General features: G+C 43.0%; 1 protein-coding gene and 1 long non-coding RNA gene across 2 annotated transcripts; one reads left to right on the top strand and one right to left on the bottom strand.

Moving 5' to 3' along the window:
* Positions 1 to 5,172: 5,172 nt before the first annotated feature.
* LOC140912640 (ferritin light chain) lies at positions 5,173 to 12,576 on the top strand. The gene is made up of 3 exons (XM_073347363.2): positions 5,173 to 5,529; positions 10,425 to 10,571; positions 11,535 to 12,576. Exons 1-3 carry the CDS (start codon positions 5,362 to 5,364, stop codon positions 12,030 to 12,032), a joined length of 813 nt encoding a protein of 270 aa, XP_073203464.1. The 5' UTR covers positions 5,173 to 5,361; the 3' UTR covers positions 12,033 to 12,576.
* A 2,044-nt stretch (positions 12,577 to 14,620) lies between these two features.
* Positions 14,621 to 19,333, bottom strand: LOC140912641 (uncharacterized). Its single transcript, XR_012159329.1, has 3 exons — positions 19,194 to 19,333; positions 17,870 to 17,927; positions 14,621 to 16,470 (listed from the first exon to the last, which is right to left on the bottom strand). It is a non-coding gene; the product is annotated as an uncharacterized LOC140912641 (long non-coding RNA).
* Positions 19,334 to 21,765: the final 2,432 nt, after the last annotated feature.

Genomic DNA, 21,765 nt, shown 5'->3' with positions numbered 1-21,765 from the left:
CAGCATGTATATAAGATACCACATCCCCTGAGCTGCTGTCTAGTGCTCCAAAATTTCAGCTGCCATTTTTAAAAAAAAGAAGGGGGAAAGAAATCTTGTCATGAAGATAAATTTCAAAATATAAACTGAATGTAATTTGTGGTGAGGTCTGCCTGAGATAATAGCTCTGAAAGGTGTAAACTTTCATTTACAGGTGTTCATTGTAATTTCCACTGAAACATTCAATGGAAAATGGCTTTTTTGACTAAATGGAATCTTTCATTTAAAATATTTGGGTTTTCATCAAAAAAAACCAGGATATCTTGGGGTTTTAAAAACCAAAGACCTCTGTTTTAAAAATAAAATTGTTTATTGTTTCTAGGAAAACTTTTAATTTTTTAAAGAAATATTTAGATGAAAACTATGAAAAAAATTAAATTTTCATGGACCTTTGTTTGCATGAGAAAAGTCATTTGCCAACCGGTTTTAAATATTGTTGACCAATACATGCTGGTTAGCACACACACACACACACACACACACACACACACACACACACACGTATGCATTAAGCACAGATAGAATTAAGCACAAATATTATAGCAGTTACATAGCCTAAATTGGCCTTTACTTTCACTATAATCCTGTTCATTTATATTAAGTATCCCATAACACCTTGCATTAGCTGAAGTAAGCTTTGGCTTAAGTAGAAAGGAAAGTCGTTAGGCTCATGACATATGGTTATTTTACCCTAGCACCTGGTAGGGAGTTATTCTCATAGGCTGGTACTGGAATGTCCCAAAGGAAGAGGACAAAACATGATTGCTCTACCCTAGTACAAACCTAGGAGGTGCCTTCACATCCTGTGGTATTTGGAATTCATGTGTTCAGAACAAAGACATAAAGGGTAGACCTAGGAATCAGAAAAACAAGATAGAAAGCTGATTTATTACAAGTAGTTTCAGATGGTGCACACAGAACCCTGTACTTGTAAACAGGTTCGATATAAAAGATGCATTAGGAGTGTAACTTTGGGACCAACCTTTCACATAAGGTGAATATAACAACACTACCAGAGACCGGTATCATATAGAATGTTTTTTCCACACTGTATAATTAATGGCTCACAGCAATAAACCTAACTGATATTGGTTATTTTGTCTCTTGAGTATATTTCATAACAAACCAAAGTGTGGTCAAGCAATTGACTATACAATTTAACAATATGATAACTGAAGAATCAACATGGTTAATTATTTTACTATTGATCAAAGCATATTAGAAAGGAGAGGGACAAACATAATAGGAAGATCTGCACACTCTACGTTAGTGACATCTCATTCTGGTGCTTACACTCAGGATCATATTGCAATACTGTCCCACCAATCCCAAGCATTTAAAAATCATGAATAAGTCCCCCAGAAATCGTGACCCTGACTTGAAAATCATGAGATTTTATAACATATTTTGGTTCTTTTTATTTGCCTTTTGGTTCTGAACACTTTAGGGTTCACATTTATAGGTTTTTCTCTGCAACCAGGAAGGCTAGAAACTTTTTTTAAAATTGGAAGACAAGCTTCTCATATAATAAGATTCAGCAGCTGGGGCCTTAAGAAAAACACCAAATATTCTGAATGCTCATCATGAGATGATCTGAAAGCTATAGTGGATCACAAATTGAATATGTCAAAAATGTATGCAGTGGCTAGAAAAGCTAATAGCATTCTGGAATGTATCAACAGGAGTCCTGTATATGAGACACAACAGATAATTGTTCCACTCTGCTCAGCACTGGTGATGCCTCAGCTGAAGTACTGTGTCCAGTTTTGGGTGCCACACTTCAGGAGAGATATGGACAAACTGAACACTGTCCAAAGGAGACTTAAAAAAAATGATAAACGTTTTAGAAAACCTGACCTAAGAGGAAAGGCTAAAAAAAAATGGGCACATTTAATTTTGAGAAAAGAAGATTGAAGGTCCTGATAAGTCTTCAAATACATTAAGAGCTGTTATAAAGAGCAGGTCAATCTATTATTCTCCATGTTCACTGACCGTAGGACAAGAAGTAATGGGCTTAATGCTACAGCAAGAGAAATTAAGGTTAGATAGTAAGAAAAACATTTTAACTAGAAGGGCAGTTACGCGCTGGGATAGGCTTCCAAGAGAGGTTGTATAATCCCTGTCACTGGAGGTTTTTAAGAACAGGTTAGACGAACACCTGTCAGGGATGGTCTAGCTTTACTTGGGCCTGCCTCAGCATAGGGGGCTGGACTCAATGACTTCTCAAGGTTCCTTCCAGCCCTACATTTCTATGATTCTATGGCAATACTGACACTGATTTCACAGAAGAAGAGGAAAGGCCTATGGCATGAACCCTAACAAAGGGGAGCCAATCTGAGAAACCAAGCAGAGCATGCACAGTCCACTGCAAGTGGTATCACATTGGTTTAAAGTAGGAATTTAGAAGAGTACCACGCCTATCTCCCTCTTCCCTGCTATCCCATTTCAGTCCTTGACTGAAACACAGAGATCCCAAGTGACTTGCCCAAGGTACCATAGCAAGTCAGTGGCAAACCCTGGAATAGACAGAGCCTAAAAGTCCTAGCTCCCAGAACCCTGCTCGGACCATTAGAGGGAACACCCACTTCTCCATCAGGAACTTTCAAAAACTGTGGTGTATTGTGATTTCTTTCTTTCTCTTTTTCACCATAAACCTATATTTCTTTTGAAATTACTGTAATTTATTAAGTAAGGTACTTACTACGGAACCATAGCCATGCTGGCATAATCCCATAGTGTAAACATAGCCTACACAGAGGGAAGAGGTTTTTTGTCACTATAGGAACACCACCTCCCTGAGCGATGGTAGCTAGGTCAATGCTTCTGTCGATCTAGCTGCGTCTACACTGGGGGTCAGGTCACCAGAGCTACAGCAATCAGGCGGGGTGCTTTTACATTGACCAAAGTTTTTAAGTATGTACCAGGCCTTACTCAGACTCAGCAAATGTTTAAACACAAACCTACTTTACTTGTATATAGTTCTATTGACTTCAATGGGACTAATCAAATGCTTATAATTAAGTATGTGCTTAAGTGTTTGCAGGATGAGGGTCTGACATACTAACTCACATTCTGCTTGTTGGAACCTTTTATTTAATTTAAATAAAAATTGAAGAATCTGAGGTCACCCCTTGGAAGTGTGAATAAAGATTATTTAAATATCTTAAGCTGTAAATACTGAACTACAAGCATATGTTTTAGATTCACATTTTTCCCACATTTCCTTTTTACGAGAATATTCTCAAATTATGTCTGATCTGCCTTATGTAGTCACATCTAATAACAATTAGAATGTGCAATGGAATAAAGATTCACACCAATGGAAAATTTATGAATAGACTTTGGGGGAGTAGTATTTTATTTAATCTATCACCTGATTTGCTTGAAAAAATATTCCATAGAATAAAATGTGACATTAAGCTTACTAAACAGAAAATCACTGAACAGAAAATTATCAAATTTGAAAGGTGCTGAGATTAATTGTGCTTCAAGTTCATTGACTTCTGCACATATTAATTAAGGGTTTACCTTTAATAATGTACAGAGATGCAGCTATCATTATATATGATAAAGTAACTCAAGAAGTTACCCTAGAAATTTATGAGTATATTTTAAAGTTATTCTAGAAAGGAGAGGATTAGACTTTTATTAAAAATCAGTGATATTTTAATCTGGCCAGATAGGGTTACCTTAACAGACAATAGTTTGAGACTTACCAAAGACTAAAGGACTAATTCCAATGACAAAACACATATTGGAATAAATCAATTGGTTCCCAGAATATTTTGGAAATCACCTCTGTTCCTAGTAATGTATCTGATTGCACAAGTTATGACCAGCTGTTTTCAGCCCTAGCAATACATGCTGTGTTTAATATCCATTGATATTAAAGGGAAGCATGTACATGCATGCTTCAGTGGAGGAATGTACCTCAAAGGATAATGTCCTCAAGTGTCTCTTTAGTTGGCACTGCTGTCTTTTGCAATTCTATTATCCACTTTGCTCAAGTTTTAAATGTAAACAAAACATCAATAGACTGGATCCTGTAGATGGTTTAATAGACATATATCCAATACAAATGTGTGTGTGCATGATCTTGGCAAGACTTGACGCTGAGAAAACTCTGAACGTTGATTCTGCTGACGTTTGCAACATTTGCTATTGTGAACTCACAGCTGTAGGTATAAGTATGAACACTATTTCAATTGTATGAGAGTTGGAGATGGGCTAGAACCAGAACCTCAGATGTAATGAGGCAGATATTCAACTGGTGTAAATCAGCATATGTCTGTTGAGATCAGTGAGACCATGCCAATTTACTCAAGTTGAAAATCTGGCCCAAATCTATCACACACTTGATTAAAACCCTTAGTTGTTTGTTTTGTTTCTTGGTTTGTTTGTTTGATGTTCAGTTTTCTTGTTTATTTTATCACTGTAAATGTGTGGAGTTTATTTTAAACATATATATTCAGTGTGAGTGTTAGAAAATGTGCATTTGATAACAAACTCAAATGTGTCATAATATATTGCAGTCAAAATCTTCACATTCTTGTTAGTGTAAAAGTAGTCAAACTTGGGGATGCAAAAGATGAATCAGAATCCAAACTTTCCTAATGTAAGCTCTGTTTTCATCATCTGGTCCATTACAGAAACAGGACTGAGCTGCAAAACAAAAAATCAGATCTGAGCCCACATCTGGGGAATTTGGTTCTGGCCCCATCTCGAGTTCAAACGTTGCAAAAGTTATTAATACTTGCAGCGTGCATTCAGGAAAGGGTGAATTCTTTGCAGACTGCGAACTCCTGGGTCGGGGTTGGCAGGGCCTGATGAGCCACTGCCCTGCACCTGGTGCAGCCATCCCCAGGAGTGCAGTGCAGCGCTCCCGAACAGGGAGGGTAGCACTTCACACGGGCTTTGCGCTGGGGTCAGTCCCCCCCCGCCCCAAGCCAGCTGAGCAATGGGACCCGTGCCAGTCTCTTTGCTCTGTAAGGCCCAGCAGGCTCTCCTCTGGGTGCCGTGCAGCAGAGCCTTATTCTTCCTGCCTGCCAACGTGGTGCAGCGGCGGCCGCCTCCCCGCGCTAAGGCAGGTCCGGGCGAGGCCCCCGCGCTGCAGGCGAAGGAGGGGAGGGGTTGCACTCGGGGGCCGACGAGGCGGGTCAGGAACCGCTGTGGGTGTGCAGCAAGGTGCGCCCCACCCAGGGGCCAGCGGCCGCTGCCGGGGCCTGCGCGCCGGCTATATACAGCGAGCGCAGCCAGGGGAGCCCGCGGCGCGCGGCTCGTTGTGTCGCGAGAGGCGGAACCGCGCCGCGCCCCGCCGCCGCCATGGCCGAGCCCCGGCTGAAGAAGCGCCGGGGCAGCCTGCCCGTGTGCCCGGGCCACCAGCTCGCGGTCGGCAGCCGGGCGAGGCAGAACTTCCCGGCGGCGGTGGAGGAAGGCCTGTGCGGGGTCACCAGCGCCCTGCTGGAGCTCGCCTACCGCCTCCAGGCGCTGGTAAGGCGGCGGCGGGGGGCCGCCGCCCGCCTCCCCCCCCGGCTCCGCTTTCATGCCGCCTTCTGCCTGTCCCCGCCCCGCTCGGCCCTTCCCCTGACGCCTCCTGGCTCGCTTCACCCTTCCCCCGGCTCTGCGCCGCTCCCCCGCTGCTTCAGGCTGCCCCCCCAGGCAAAGTGGGCCAGGCCCAGGGGCAGAAATCCCCGCAGCGTCCTGTTGAATGTAGATACTGCGGCTACTTTCATTCACACCCCCCCCCACCCTCGAGCCCACGCCGAGTGGGGCGGAAGCTGTGTGTTCTAACAGCTGTACAGCGTGCCCTGGCACCAAGGTGGTGGGTGGGGTGCCTTGGAGCCCTAAGTTGGCAGTCCCTGTGTTGTGCTAAATTGATGAGAGCCTGTGGGTGTAGCTGCCTCTGAAAGCAGGGGTGGGCAAACTTTTTGGCCCAAGGGCCATATATGGGTGGGGAAAATGGCATGCAGGGCCATGAATGTAGGGCAGGGGATGGGTGCAGGAAGGGGCTCAGGGCAAGGGGGTGGGATGTGGGGTGCAGCAGGAGGCTCAGGGCAGGGGGTTGGGGTGTGGGCTCTGGCCCGGCAGCGCTTACCTCGTGTGGAAGCGGGGCTAAGGCAGGCTCCCTGACTGCCCTGGCCCCATGCTGCTCCTGGAAGTGGCCAGCATGTCCCTGCAGCGGCTCCTGGGGGTGGGGTGGGGCAGGTGGCTCTGCGGTGCACTGCCCTGAAGCTCCCATTGGCATGGTTCCCAGCCAGTGGGAGCTGTGGGGGGCAGTGCCTGCAGGCAAAGGCAGCGCACAGAGCCCTCTGTGCTCTTTCCCCCACCCAGGGTCTGCAGGGACATGGTGCTGGCCGCTTCTGGGAGCGGCGCGGGACCAGGGCAGGCAATAAGGCAGAGCCTGCCTTAGCCCCTCTGTGCCACGGGGCTAGCAATCCTGCAGGTTGGATTGAAAGCCCTGACAAGCCGGATTCGGGCTGTAGTTTGCCCTCCCCTGTCTTAAAGATACTAATGGGAAACCCACTTACAGTGAGATCAGTTATAATGAAACTCCAGATTCCCAATTCCTCACTCCCAATTTTACTCAGGCACCAATCTCACTGCTGGGGTATAATGGTAGTATGGAGTTCAAGTTTTGGCATGTGTAATAGCATCAAAATCCCCAGTTGTTTTTCAGCACATGACAGTGTTTCGGTTGTTCCAGTTTGAATGAAGGTTGGTTGAGAGGGTGGGGAAAGGAAAGACCACTATGGGCCAGAGACATGCAATTTGTAGGTTCACAGCAGGTTTAACTTTGCAATTCAGCGTACACTGATTTGCTCCAGCTGAGGATCTGGCTCAGTATTTTTAATTACTAGGGTGAGTGTTAAAAATATACCTTGGATGTTCACAGTAGGCCAGAATCTGCTCTCTCCCTGTGGTTTCAGCTGAAATTAGCATTATTCCCAGAAGAACGAATCCATCAGTAGAAGCAAAAGAGTGATTAAATTCTAAGCTTCTGTTAATTTAGTCTTACTAGTTATTTGTCCTAATATTGACAACTATTGGAGGGCTGATTGTAGGCTTCAGAGCAGTCGTTTGAATAGATCTTTTCAATACTAATGGATTGAAGAGAGAGTGCTTAAATTTAGAAATACATGGGACTGCTCCACCACTGTTACTCTAATTTTACACTAATGCAACTCCACTGAAATCACTAGAGATACGCTGACAAAACTATAATAACACAGTAACAAATCAGTGCCTTGTATATTCTGCAAAGCTTGTGTGGGGAAACTGGGTGTATAAGATCAGTTTACAAGAGAGGACAAAAAATAAGGAATTCTAGCAACTTTAGGGTATATTGCTTGGAAGCATTGGAGATTGTGTGTGGTGAAAACTGGTTGTGTTGGTGAATCAGTGAAAGAACAGTTTGTTTTCCTATGAACATCACTGATATTTGAAGTGAAGACCAGCAAGTAGTTTCATCTTAATGGACTTTAAAAAAAAAAAAAAAATCTGTTTACACTAATGCCTGGATTTCAGCAGACAAGTCTTTAGTTTTACTCTAAGTAACAAAAGTCCACAACAAACAGGTCAAACAATAACAACACATTAGGCCGAAATATCAGATATTAAAGAAATGTGTACTTTACAAAAAAGCTATTAATCAGTTGTTGGGAAGCAAGGATGATCAGCACCCTACATCTCGTGCCCCATGCTGCACTCCTTAGACATGTCCATTGATTGACTGCAGGATCTGACCCTCTGTGTATCTGTGAGACCCTTTACTCAACTTTGGTGTAAAGCGTCAATCCAGTAAAAATGAAAAGTATAACTGATAAACATCCACCTGTTAAGGCAGAGGGGTTTTTTAAATAGATTTATTATAACACTTGGCACTTATAACAGGGGCTGGTTGAAAATTTTCAGTCAAATTGATAGTAGACAAGTCAGTTCTAATCCATTTGATTGATATTACAATTCACAACCTACATACGGTATATTCAGATGAAATCTTAAGTTGTATTAATGAGAAAATATGTAATTTTAATACTCTTCTGTTCTCTTAACTGAGTTCTAGTGATTCAAGGGAAGCTGTTATACATCTGTGACCATTCTGTTTCTATTTAAAGTGGTATAGTACATTGCTACTGAGGAATGTAGGTTGATTTCTTATAAATGGTTTATAGTCCTTTAGCAGAGTGTTGCAGGTTTGGTTGGTTCTTTTTGGGGGGATGGACATGTTATATTGAACATGTTCTTGGCATGTTTTAGTAGATGGTTACTGTGTGTCAGATTTAATTACTTAGGCTTTGTGCACATTTCTAAATGAGAGTTTCAGGGACAGAAGAAGATATGCAAACCCCCAAACATACACCTTTCTCTCCCACAGTGCATAGGTAGGTCACAGGGCTGCAGCAGTCCCTCAGGAGAGACTACTCCAAGGCATAGTCTGCACGAGTGGCAACTCTACATCTCCTGTGTAGGCTGATAGAACCACTGGATCAATATAGTTGTAGATCCTTTGGCTCCTTGCCTGTCTGGCCCCCCAGTGCTACCCTTTCACCATGCTTCATGTCAGCCTGTGCAGGGGCCAATGCAAAATCCTCTTCCACAGTCCAGAAGCCCTCACGTGCTGTGGTCTGCCTTGCACATTCGTGTTATGGGACTTAAATGGTGAAGAGGTCTTGGTACTGGCTTTCCACAGTCTGCCTGCATTCCACCCAATATGAATAAAACAGACAGTTGAGCATAGTTTAAATCTTGGAGTGTCTGAAGTTACTGTACTTCTCTACATTAATTCAGAGTGGCAGAATTTGGCTTTTAATATATTTATTTATAGTAGATCTAAGTGGTACCCTTAAGAGGGGGTTTGTGTATGTATAATTAAATAAATTATACACACACATAGATGTATAGTTATGTATTACCAGTAATATTTTCTAAGAGAAATAACTAGTCAGCATTGTCTATAAAGAGGTTGATTAAACTGATGCAGTCTGTTTTTCTTGTGTGGCCCAAACCCAAAAAAGTTGTAACTTTTTTCTTTTATCTCTTTCATATTTCCAAATTTACATATCTTAAAGTTAAAGCTTTAGCTGAGCCCTAGCTCTTAAAGGGACCAATCCTACATTCCTAATGCACCCAACATTTCCAGTTAAGTCAATGGGAATTTTGGGTATGTAAGGAAAGCAGGATTGGGCCCTTAGCAGTTTCAATATAGTGTGTGTTTGTGTGTGTGTTGTTCTTCAAAATGGAAATCTGGGTAAGTCAATTTGGGGTGGGGGGGGGTGAGGGCACTCAGTATGAGGAGATTAGGCAGAAGAAGGGAAAGGAGAGAAGAGAGGTCAGGAGAAGGGTGAAACATAAGGGGAAGAAGAGTGATACTGGGCAGGTAAAGTGCTGTGTAGATAGGAAAGGGGTGGGATGAAAGTGTATCTGCAACCAATGGCAATGCAGTAAAGGAGTGAGAAAAAATCCAGCATTACAGTTTCAGAGTGGAGTGAACAGTGATGTCAGGAGGCTGAGATGGTTCCCCAGGTTGCTGGTATCTGGAGAGCATAGACAACTGGTGCCTCCCCATACTGGGGGCACAATCTAAAGGGGAAGACACTTGTCTTCCCACATGTCTCCCCTGCCCAGTGACACCGCCACTGCCCTCTGCACCCAGCCCCACATTAGCTGCAGGGAGGGAAAGGGAGAGGTCTGTCCTTCTCTACCTGCGCCTCTCCCCCCACATGTTTGGCTGCTCTCCCTGGCAGCTAGGTGGCGGATGGGATGGAGCTGCTTCTACCTGAAAGAGCCTGGCAGTGGCCACCCCTCAGAGCTCCTCTCCATCCCCACCCCGGCAGGCCAGTCTAAGGGGGACACTTGTCCTCCCTACACATTACCTCTGGTGGAGAGGGAAAGGAAGCTGATAATTTTGGTGCCCTAAGTGGGTCCCTCTGGGTCTGCTAGTGGTGATGGTGAAAGGATCTGGATACGTTTCCCCACAGATGAAGATAGTCATCAGTTTCTGATAGCTGTTTAATTTTTTCCCCCAAATCAAAAACCCATTTGAAGCTAGAAGTCATAGGAGCATATCACTCAAAGCAAACAGTGTTACCAATACAATAGTCTCATGTCTAATGTTCAGTGAACTGGGGTGTGTGTATGCATTCTTAAAAAGATGCAGACTAGCTGATCTGGAAGAACATTTGACTTACTTCAATTTGTTATAATTGGGGTGGAAGTTTTTAGAGGTGCCAAAGGCAGTTAGAAGCACTATTGAAAATGTTCTCCTTTGTTCTTTAAATATTCGATCTGGTTGACCTGTATTCCGTTGGCTATTAATTTCCCCCTTCTTTCCTCCCAACTCGAGGCTTTCATACTTTAACAGTAATTTTTGTTGTTTAAATATGTAGGGTGAAGTTTTTGATCAATCTGATGTGGCTCTACCAAACTTTTCAAAGTTTTTCCGGCAGCAGGCTAAAGAAGAGAAGGAAGCTGCAGAGGCCATGCTGAAATATCTTCAAGAGAGAGGAGGCCATTACTGTACCAGAATCATCCAGGTGTGCAGCAGACAAATCTGCTCTTTCATATACCTGTCACTCCCAACTTTTGGGTCTATCCACCATTAGCTTTCCAAATACTTTAATTCCCCAATCATATTCACTTAAACTCTTGTTCTTCTTTAGGGACTTTTTTTATTATTATTAGACATGCAACTCTGACTCTAGGGTTTTCATTTTTCTAGCCAAAGATAAAATGAGGGCACTCATTTATATTTTTCTCTAACGTTTTGCTACCCTAGTCAGTCTAGTGTTTGTTGCTGTGGTAGAAGTAGCTATGCAGAACTTTTTGCCACTGACTCTGAAACTGAGGGCCAGATTCTGGCCTCAGTTCTCTGTGGTGCAAGTCCATTGACCTCAGAGTTCTACCAGTCTAAAACTGAAGTAATAGAATTTGGCCCAGAGATTTTTAAGCCAAATTTTAATCTCCCTACACAAGTATAAATCAAGAGTAACTTGAAATCAGTAAAATTGTGTGTAAACTCTTAAGTTATAGGAGAATCAGGCTCCTCAGACTTCTGTATCAAAGTAGTGTCCTATAAACAGTTAAAAAGTGTAGTACTACTGAATGCCCTTCACAGCATTCATTTATAGCAGCCATGCGTAAAAAAGTTGCCCTTAAATAACTAACACATTCAGTTTTCATAGCGTAGAGCAAGAGGTTTGGGGGAGGGAGGGATATTTTTGTTGGTTTTTTTGTAGTTGTTTTTTGAGAATGAATCTCCATTATAGCTGCAACTATCTGAATCCTTACTGCCTGAATTGAAACATGTTAGTTAGTAAGTGTACTGGAAGTGGCAAATTCTGACTGCTGACTCAGAAAAGATTTAGTAAATGCATAGAAATGGAAGGAGCTGTTGCAAAATGTAGCATCCTTCTGCAATGCATTTCTTGTTTGGAAGACCAAGCATTTCAGGTAAATAGCAGTGACTCTGACAATTGTCTTGCTTTTTATGTTTCCAGAGACCAAACTGTGAACATGTATCCAATGTGGTGAAGGCCCTTGAAGTAGCATTGGTTCAGTGGAAAAATGTGACGGGATATTTTGAAGAGCTTTATGCCCTGAGCATTGAGAATGCAGATCCTCATAGTGCAAGCACTATTAAGAAACAATTTATTGAACCCAAGATCCGGAAGATCAAGTTGATGGGAGACCTCCTGACCAATGCTCACAGGCTTGTGTGTTCCCAAGATGGCAGAGGCAACCTTGGAGATTACCTTATGGAACGGTTACAGGAAGAGCTAAAAAGAGGCATAGAGACAGATTCTAGTCACCACTGCACCCCCTGTACATCTCTTCAGCAATATAGTGGAACTGCAAAGGGGTTGCAACAGCCCCTAAAAGAATTCTCCCAGAAGAGAAGCAGCATAGGGCCAATGCATGCAAACCAGTGCTGTCCCTCCTCACAGCCTCTGGGCAAGAATATGCCAGGGGCAAAACGGAGGCAAGAGAAGGAATAGTTGGAGCACTATGCCCATTCTGGGCAATGGAGAAACCGGTAGGCAGCCACGGGGGAGGCTGATGTAAGTTGTCAGCCCCAGGGATGCTTTGGCTCCAAATTGAGTCTCAAATCCAGGAGACGAAATGGTGGTTTAAAGCCCCATGACTCCGCCCCCGTGCCCCTTTACACTCTTCCTCCTGGGCTGTGCTTTCTGTGGTGTGCCTCCTCCAAAGTGCAGCACAGAATCCAATCTGCAATATACCGCCTCCTTGTATCATCGTTATTAAGCCTGCTAGATGTAGAGATTGTCAGCATTAATTTAACCTTTCAGGGTCTCTTAGGCATAAATAACTTTTCTTTATTTGGAAACTACCAGACCTCCTAGGTTTCTTTCCTGTCTTAAATGTTTGGTTGGATTATTTAGTGCAAAAGAGGTTTTTTAAGTATAGAAGGCTTTTTAAACAAAAACCCTTTATAATACAGAGTAATTTCTATGCTGGAGAAACTATAGCTGTTTATATTATTAAACAGATAAGATAATTACTATATTATACAGTGCTGCTGGAACTATTTTTATAGGGGGGGTGCTGAAGATGGAAACCATGTATTGGGTTGTTATTACTACTTCAAGTCAAGGGATGCGGCAGCATCCCTAGTTCCAGATTATATCAATACAGATTGTACTATGTAATCATTTAAAAACATTTTTACTGTCTTTGTAAATATTACATGGATATTTTTAAGAGACTTGTTTGGAAAATGAGGGGGATTTCCATTATATTTTTCTAACTTTTGTAGCAATTATAATAGAGTAATTCAATAAACTGCTTTCTATCCAAGTTATTTCTAGTTCTACACTTCTCCAGGATGAAGGAAATTAATGTTTTATACACAGTTATGAGTACTTATTTGTAGAAACATGGCATTCCACTGTTTCTGACTATTGGGCTAGTTATCTGCTTTGCTTGCACTCAGAAAGGCTATTTGGTGAATGGCTCAACTCCCTCTGAATCAGTAGTGAACTAGTGTGCCAGAAATTCCTTGTACTGGCTGGACAGCATATTGTTTAAGAATTGCTGTGGCACCGGGACATTACCCAGGGTACATTCTGGACAAATGAACAGCTGTGTCAACTCAGTTATCCAACATGGGATGCCTTTTACACTGTTTTGCTGTGAGAGTTACCACACCTGGTCTGCTCACACACAAGCTTCCAGCATTCAAATTACTCCCAGTTACACTGCAAAAGTGCTACAGCCAGATACCCTTGAATTACACTGCAGATCAACATCAGCAAATTTCCAGGCCCTGACTTTTCCCCAGAAATGTACATCTTGTATTGCCCAGCTCTCTCCTGGACAATACAAGCTCATGTAAAGTTTGGCAAAACAGGATTTGTGCATATCATTTTCTATTAATAAAATGACAAACACACTAGTTTAGGTAAAACAAGTTTATTAACTATAAAAGATAAAATTATAAGTAATGAAGCATAAAAGTCAGAATTGGTTACAAGAAAATAAAACATATCTAAATTAACAAGCTAAGTGAATTCAAAGCAAAGGTCTCTGACCATATGGTATAGCAGTCTTACTGACTGAATTCCTTTCAGTCAGGATCCCTTTCTCAGTCCAGTGCTGCTTCCTTTGTTCTCCAAGTATTCTTGATGCCATGAGTAGAGAGAACAGGAGGAATAATTTGGGGTGTCTTTCTCTTTGAGAATCATCTCCAGCTGAGGTTCAGGAAACAAGTCTGTGTGGACAGGAACCCCTAGCTGTTTTTGTCAAGATATGATTTTTTTTTCACCCACATCCTCTTTCCTGTCAAAGAATGGCTACTTAACCAGGTGAGAGTCCGTTTGATTTTTGTTGAGATCTGGCTGAGGCATAGGTTCACCTTTGTCTCTGGAGAACCTGTTTGTGACTCTTCCTCAGATTGAGAACATGTCTTTAGTAATATCATACAGTAGACTCCTATAACTTTACATACAATGTTGCCACACATATTACCAGAACAATAATTAGTAAATTGAGTTTTCAAATGATATCTCAAGGCATACTTTTTATAGCACTTACCATAGTCTTCCAAAGGGGAAGAATGTACATGTAGAGACTGTCAAACCATCTTTCAGATAAGATTTAAAACAAAGGTCTCTACCATTTGCCATCACTACAGATACCTGGGCAATTTGCACAAGTGTAAACTGAGGTATTAACTGTAGTGTCCTGGCCAGATTGAGACCTAGGCAACTGCATTAATTCCCCACACACATTCTGCTATTACTTAATGGACCAACCATCAGAATTTCCCAAATTAGCTGTAGGCAGGTAATAGTAATGTCTAATGTTGTATCCTCACTGTATCCAGTGTAGGTATGACTCATTAGCAATTAAAAGGGCTACTCAAGGAGTCCCCACTCAATTTTGCTTTTCAGTAAGTTATTACTGTATTGCCAATATAGAACTAAGACACTGTATAACAAAATTTAGACACTTCGGAGTTGCCGACATCAAAAGATTAGCTAGTGTATTTGAAATTTTCTTCAATTTTTTATTAATACTTTAATATTCCTAATATCTTTGGAAAAGATACAATTTCTAGATAGAAAAATGGCACTTTGTAGATATAACGCTAAAATTCTCAATTTACTATATATACACTTGACAGGCAAGATTTCTTTAAGCACACAAACCATCTTTAATATCAGAATTGTCCCTTTATTTATCTGCTACCAAAAATATAGTTATGAAAGTGGAAGAAAACAGGAGGGAAACAAAACTCAAGAAAACCAGTCAAAGTGAAATGTTTAAAAAAACAAAAATTAAACCCTGTCTGATTTCTTAGTTTGCTGTGCTGCACACAGCTGTAGTAAGTGCCCATTTCTGTAAATCACACATTCTAGCCACTTACTTATTTTGGTAACACCTTATTCCATCTAAGTCACTTTCCCAATCTTCCTTCTATTACTCCAGTAGACTGTTCAGCTTCTTATGGAAAAAATAACTTCCTCTACCTTCTACCATAAAAATGCTACAGTATTCCACCAGAATGGTCTAAACCACTGTACTAACACTATTGTAAATGGCAATGTTTGGGATCATTTTCCTAGGCTGCTGCGATAGTTAAAGGGATATTTCCATCTCTGACCAGATTCCAATACCCATACTCATGCTGAACAGTAACTTATTCCATAATTAGTTCCTCTGATTCCCATTTACTGTAAGCATGGGTAACACATTTCAGCCCTTTGTAAATACCAAAATGCTGCTAGTTAGTTGTGAATGCAACCAAACTACTCTTTTAATAACACATTGCAATTAAAAAAAAAAAACCCACATCCAAGTAGTTTGTGAACAATTCTCACAATACCTCTCCCCCGTGCTATTTGAGTCTTTTACCTTTCCAGAATCTAGTGTAGGCTCAATCACTTTTCAACTTGGAAGGCTAATTTACTCCCCTAGCCAACTCCCAAAACTCCTCCCAGTGCAGGCTAAAGGGAAGTCCAACAAAACAAATAGTCCAAAATGAATCCAATATTTACAGTGCAGGGACTCTCATGTCATTCTTTACCACTGGACTTCTGCCACAGGTCTTTGGTGGCAATCAACAAGTAGCTTCTGCTCTCTCCAGGTTTCCCCCAGGCTCTGGCTTCATAACCCAAAACACTACCAAATACTCAGTACTTTAACCAGCCCTTTGGCACTCTGTTTAGACTTTTCCCCAATATTCTTCCAAAATACTTTCCAAGACCTTTGATTGGAGAGACCCAAGAATAAAATCTGTTCAGGTGGAATGACCTACAAAGAGTTGTTACCTCCCTAGTTTCTGCCTTACTGGGGAAAGAGAACTCTTTCTAGCTCTACTCCCTTTCCCAGCATTCGTTGCTGCTTAGCCTACAACTAGCATAGTCTAGCTGCACGGGTTCCAGAATGCCTTATTTGTAGGCTGAACCAGGAACAGGTTTAGAGCTGATCTTTGAACCCCTCTTAAAGGGCCAGATAACACAGCTATATATAGTTTTAAATTATTCCCATTCTGCAAATGGGACAACTAAGTTAAAGAAAAGTTAAATAGCTTGACAAGGTCATATAGTAAGCCTTTGACATAGCCAGAATTAGAACCAAGCAGCCCTATCTCCGTCTCACGTTGTTAACAATTGTAATATGCCACCCTTCTTCCCAATTTCTCATTCAAAATACATATGGTTTCTTACACATCTAATAGTATTAAAATATGTATTTTACTTTGTTTAGTTGCTAGGGAAATACTTCACAAAGAAAAAGGAAAGTCTACTTCTTTTTTGTGCTCAAGAATCACTGTTAGAATAGCAAAGGGTTGAAACAAGAAGAGTTCCACAAGTTTTCTACTTTACCTCTCAGGAACAGCTGGGATATATAATTATGAATGTGTTAGGGTGGTCAATAGCTGATCTCATTGGGACATATCGCTTTTCAGCGCTGGGGACAAAGTGAAAGAAAGAGGTAGTACAGAGTCAGAACAATATTCAACCCAGTCAGTTTTCTGTTTAAAACAAAACTGATTTGGGGGTGGGGGGCAATGGTACAATGTGACTAATAGGGCTCAGCTCTGACTCTATCTGAGAAGGCTTTTTAGATGGAAAATTGGGAACTGTTGAAAAATGAAATCACTTGATTAAAAAGAATTAATCATTAATAAATAATTTAATTGAACTATTGTATGAATAGGAATTCAGGATTGGACCACAGTAAATATTTTAATTTTATGGACTATGGATGAAATAGAGGCTTCATTGAAGTCAGTGGGCGCTTTGCCCTTGTCTACAATGGAGCCAGGATTTCACACTATGTTTATAACTGCAGAAGGGAAACTAATTGTAGGCAGGACTAGATTTTTTTTTTTTTAAAAAACACCTTTATATTTTATTATTTATTACTCTATTGTGGGCTAAGATTCCCCTCTTGCCTCTAGTTTATAATCCTTCTTGTTCCGGTTCTCACTGCGGGTCTAATCCTGAACACCTTACCCACCCAGAACCTCCACTGAAGTCAATGGGAGTTGCAGATGTACATAGAATACACAGCCAGGTCCACTATGGTGTAAGCACTATACCAGATGAATTACATTAACAATTTACTTTGTCAGGGATACTGTCAAAAATTTAAGAGTAGCAGCCGTGTTAGTCTGTATCTGCAAAAAGAAAAGGAGGACTTGTGGCACCTTAGAGACTAACAAATTTATTTGAGCATAAGCTTTTGTGAGCTACAGCTCACTTCATTGGCAGCTCACTTCACTGAATGCATCCAATGAAGTGAGCTGTAGCTCACAAAAGCTTATGCTCAAATAAATTTGTTAGTCTCCAAGGTGCCACAAGTCCTCCTTTTCTTTTTGTCAAAAATTTGTCAGTTTTGTGATTTTTTTTTTTACATTCTTACAATTCTTCTGAAATGTACACAAATACATTAAATATAACATTCTCTCATAACATTGCTGAGTTTGTTAGTGCAAACATAAACTCAACAAAAAGAACAGGAGACTCAACAATCTCTTACTTGATTCTTGTACAGTACTCAGAAGGAAAAGAACTAACCATTCCATGAAACCAGCAAAGTAAGTTCTGATTTGAACTGGGGGTGTATTCATTTCAAATATGTGGTATTGCTTATGTCATTAACAATGTTAGAGTGCTGGAAAACACACACATATACTGTTGCACCCTTCCAAGCAGAAGCTGCTAAGCAGTTTTAAAACCCCCTTTATAATTTAATTATTATTGTTTTGTTTTATTTATTAAAACAACTAATCACTGATCGTGGATGTGGGATTAAAGGTTATGAAAGTCCAGTTAATGCTAACTACAAACACACATGCAAGTACCTCTACTCCTGTGGGTAATCTTATCCATGGGATGCAGAAGTCTTTGCAGGATCAGCCCCTTTAAAATGGAAGCAGAGGTGAAACTGTTCAAACCCTTCTAAATCAGCAACAAAGAGAATTAACATCAGCTAAAACGCTAGAAATTAGTGATGTTCTAAACTGCGAGCAAAGCATTCTAAACATTATATGTGAACTGTGTAAAGGGAGTGTCCCGGCATTTGTTTGGTGCTGACATTTTTTTTTCCTAAGGTCCAAATTCTGTCACCTCTGCTCACCTCAGTAGCACCCTTACTCCAGAAGCTGTCCCACTGAAATGTATGGGAGTACATGCACAGCAAGAGAGTACTCAGGATGAGTGAGGATGGGTGTCAGCTTCCTTGCAAGTGTTTTACAAACAGATGCTCTTATGTGAAGGGGTAACTTGCAGTTCAAATCAACATGCCATAGTAGGCCATGTCATACCTGCTATTGCTCGGCTACACTGAGGTGATAGCTACAAATAGTTGTGAACTCAGTCCTCCTAAGGGGATTCATCACTAATACATTACTCCATTGGTTTCTTAGAGGCATCAACTTGTCCCCAAAATACGTGACTGCCATTAACCAGGGTTAGGTTATGGCTCCTAAGCCAACAGGAGGCCTCAACTGCTGCTCCAGCAGCCACTTGCACACCCACACACAGCTGTTTTCTGTAAGGTCAAAATGTAGCCCCAAACTATCCAGGCTTGCAATAGCTTTACTTGGGCTTGGCACCCCTCCTTCAGTCTCAACTGGTTGTGTAACCCGCACACCTCCTGGGCATGGTGTTCTGTCCCATCTAGTGGCACCAAGACCACCTAAAGAGAGAGATGACATGAATCTGCTTAACAGCCAGTTGGCTTTTAGCTCATGCGGTAGAGGCTCATGCACAAAGGTCCCAGGTTCGATCTGGACCCGGTCTGTTGGCTTTACACTTGCTCACCTAAAAAGCTGCCCCAGGCGTTCCTTGCAGCACAGAGGTTTGCTCTGCAGGGGGCACCATTGTACCATGAACCTTCTGAGGAATATTCCAGGAGCCGCATTTAAAGAGACAGCTTGAGCCCGGGGCGGGCTGAGACCAAGGGGGTTTCTGTGAAACTTACCTGTCAACTGCGGGAAACACGCAGCTTTAGAGAGTGAGGGGGGCGTCCCCTAGCGGCCGAGTTGTGCAACACAGCCGAGGAGGTGCAGGATGGGGGCGGGGGGGGGCCCGAGCTTTCCTAATCCTACGCGTTCAGGTGATTAACGCCCCCCGCCCCCCGCCTTAGAAGGGTGAGACTCGGTGTAAGCGTCTAACCAACCTCACCCTCGGGTTTCCACGGGCACCCCGCTTCTCTGCGCCGCGCTGCGGGGGCTGGACGGTCTCGGCTTGCAGGGCCGCCCGCAGCCGCCCATGGAGCCGCGACGAGCTGCCGGGCGAGGCTCGATCTCCCCCTAGTGGCTCCGTGCGTGTGCAACCTTCGCGAGCGACTGACTCCCCTGTATTCCTCCTTCCCCCCCCCCCCAACCCCCTTCCTCTTCCCCAACCCCCGCCTGGCCCGTCCCGCTCCTCACGCCCTTGCCCCATCCCCGGCCGCTGAGAGCTGTAGCAAACCCCACGAGCCGGCGTCCATGGGCCTTTGGTGGCGTGTTGGTTCCTCCCGAGCGTGAGGGGCTCGTTGCACGGGCTCGCTTACTATTTCCCGGGAGCGCTCAGCACCGTGCCCCCGCCCCGGGGGGCTGCCAGGAACCCCCTCCCGTGCCTGATGCCCTTTGAACACACCGCTAGGCCTCTCTCTTTCCTCCCCCCCCCCCCCCAACATTTCCTCCCTCTTCTAGATTTACACCTGATTTCTCCGTCGTGTGAGAAAGACACCCCCTCCGCACGGTATCAGCCTGGAAAAGAGGGGCACACATCCGGGCAGGCTGATCAAATACTATTTCTGTCCCAGAGAGAGCCCCGAAGCCAACGGGGGCTGCAATAAACGGGGAGGGGAGAAATGGCTGGGTGGCCTCCGGCTCTTTCTGCAAAGCAAGTTCACCGCGGAGAATTGCCTCGCGACGTGACGACAAGCTGCGGCTTTCATTTTAGAGGCAGCCGCGCCACAAAGCTCACCTAATGCCTTTCCCTGTCACCCGAAAGGCTGACGCGTGACGTGAAGGTCGAATATATTTCTAGATAATCTAAGGCAATGATTGCCTTTCAGGAGCCATTCTCCGTACACCCTTGACTCAAACCCCATACCCACCCACTTCCAAACTCATTTCCTTTGCTTAAAGGTGCCATCTCTCCCGTTGTTCTCTTAAACGCGCTTTTTGTCTTCTTGGTCCCTATTCTCACAGCTTTGCATACAGTAAAAAGCAAACCAGAGACAGGAACAAACAAATCAATTGCATCTTCAGCGGGAAGCCGGCGATCAATGCCAGTGTCCCCTCCTTTCTTAATGGGGGGAGCTGGCAAGTGGGCACGCACCAGACGGCTCGCACGGCGTTCAGGCAAAGGCCGTGACGCTCTTCGGCTCCAGCTCGATTTATTTTAGGGGGTTCTTTTACAGATCAAACTCAACAGTACGATTATCTGGCCAGAGGCCTGGCATTACTATTACAACGGAGTCACGACTATTCAAAGTGACGGGAAGTCTACGTGGAAAGTTTTCGAACCGTTCAATGTTTTCTCCTGTCAGACCACAAACTGAGTTAGTCACGCAAAGAAAATGATGTAGAGGGGAAAACACCGATAATACAGTAGTCCCTTTTCGCCTTCGGACTGCTTCCCGGACTCCTTGAAAATCAACTGAGCCCTATTCCTAGGTACAAAAGTTACACCGCATTATTTTGTTTTTCGCTTTTGCAAATCATTGGATGAGAAAATATTAGGGTTCCAGGAGAGAAACTAAAGGCTGGAGAGAGAGGGGAAAACCGTAAAGTGCATCTGTGTGATCCTAAAAACAGGAGCCAGCTCACTCGCATTTCCTGAAAAGACACATTACAATAGGAACAAAACAAAATCAACCTGCAATGCGAAGCTATATTTCCGTCTGAACGAAAAAGTTGCTATTCCCATATTTACAAGAAGGGCCAATGTTCCCTTCCAAGCGAGACCACTCAATATATCAACCACCGGGAAGATACATTTGAAAGCTACCACTAAAGGAACGTATATTCCTTTCTTTGTCACTCATTTGGTTCCCTCGTTTTATTGTATGGTTTCTTAATCGCTGAACAGAAGAGAACTTTTGTAAAGTGCAATAAAAGAGAAATCTCTATTTTAGCCAGCTAGCTCTACCTCATCTGCAATAGCCAATAGTTCAGTTTAACAGCAGAAGTCTTTTGCACGTGCCAAAAGACTCCGCAGAAGAAGCACAGATCACAACCTGCACATAGGTGGTTTTATTTTCTTTGCAGTATTATTAAGCAGGAAGCCTTTCCATAAAAATAATATCCCCAAACATTTACATGGACACAAAAGCCTAAAATACCATTTGAACAAGGGTGAGAACAGGAGCGCTCGTGCAGAAAAGAGTTAAAATAAAGATGATCCCACTGTGACGCTTATTTTCTGGCTGCAGTTTGACATTTGCAAAAAGTTTCCTACAACTTCTGCCTGACAAGGGCTCCAGCTGCCCTCCAATCAGACGCGACCCCTTCCCTGCCCACCCCCTCCAAGACCCCAGCCGCTGCCTCCTTGGGGCTAAGGGATTGGCCGGCAGGTGAAAGGGAGCTCGCCCTGCAGGAATCCCCACCCGCCCTCCAGCAAGGCTTTGGGATAAATAAGAGTCACAAATTGTGCTATCTGGATGGCCATCGGCGGAGGGTATTTCAGTGTCATGCCAAGGCAGATCTGAACTGGGGAAGGGAGACAATCACCAGCCAAAGCTAAAGAACTATTTCGTCTAAGC

This window comes from Lepidochelys kempii, chromosome 6, assembly GCF_965140285.1.
Source record: "Lepidochelys kempii isolate rLepKem1 chromosome 6, rLepKem1.hap1, whole genome shotgun sequence".
Taxonomy (NCBI): Eukaryota; Metazoa; Chordata; order Testudines; family Cheloniidae; genus Lepidochelys; species Lepidochelys kempii.
The sequence above is the reverse complement of the archived record's forward strand: the minus strand, read 5'-3'. Positions and strand labels throughout refer to the sequence as shown.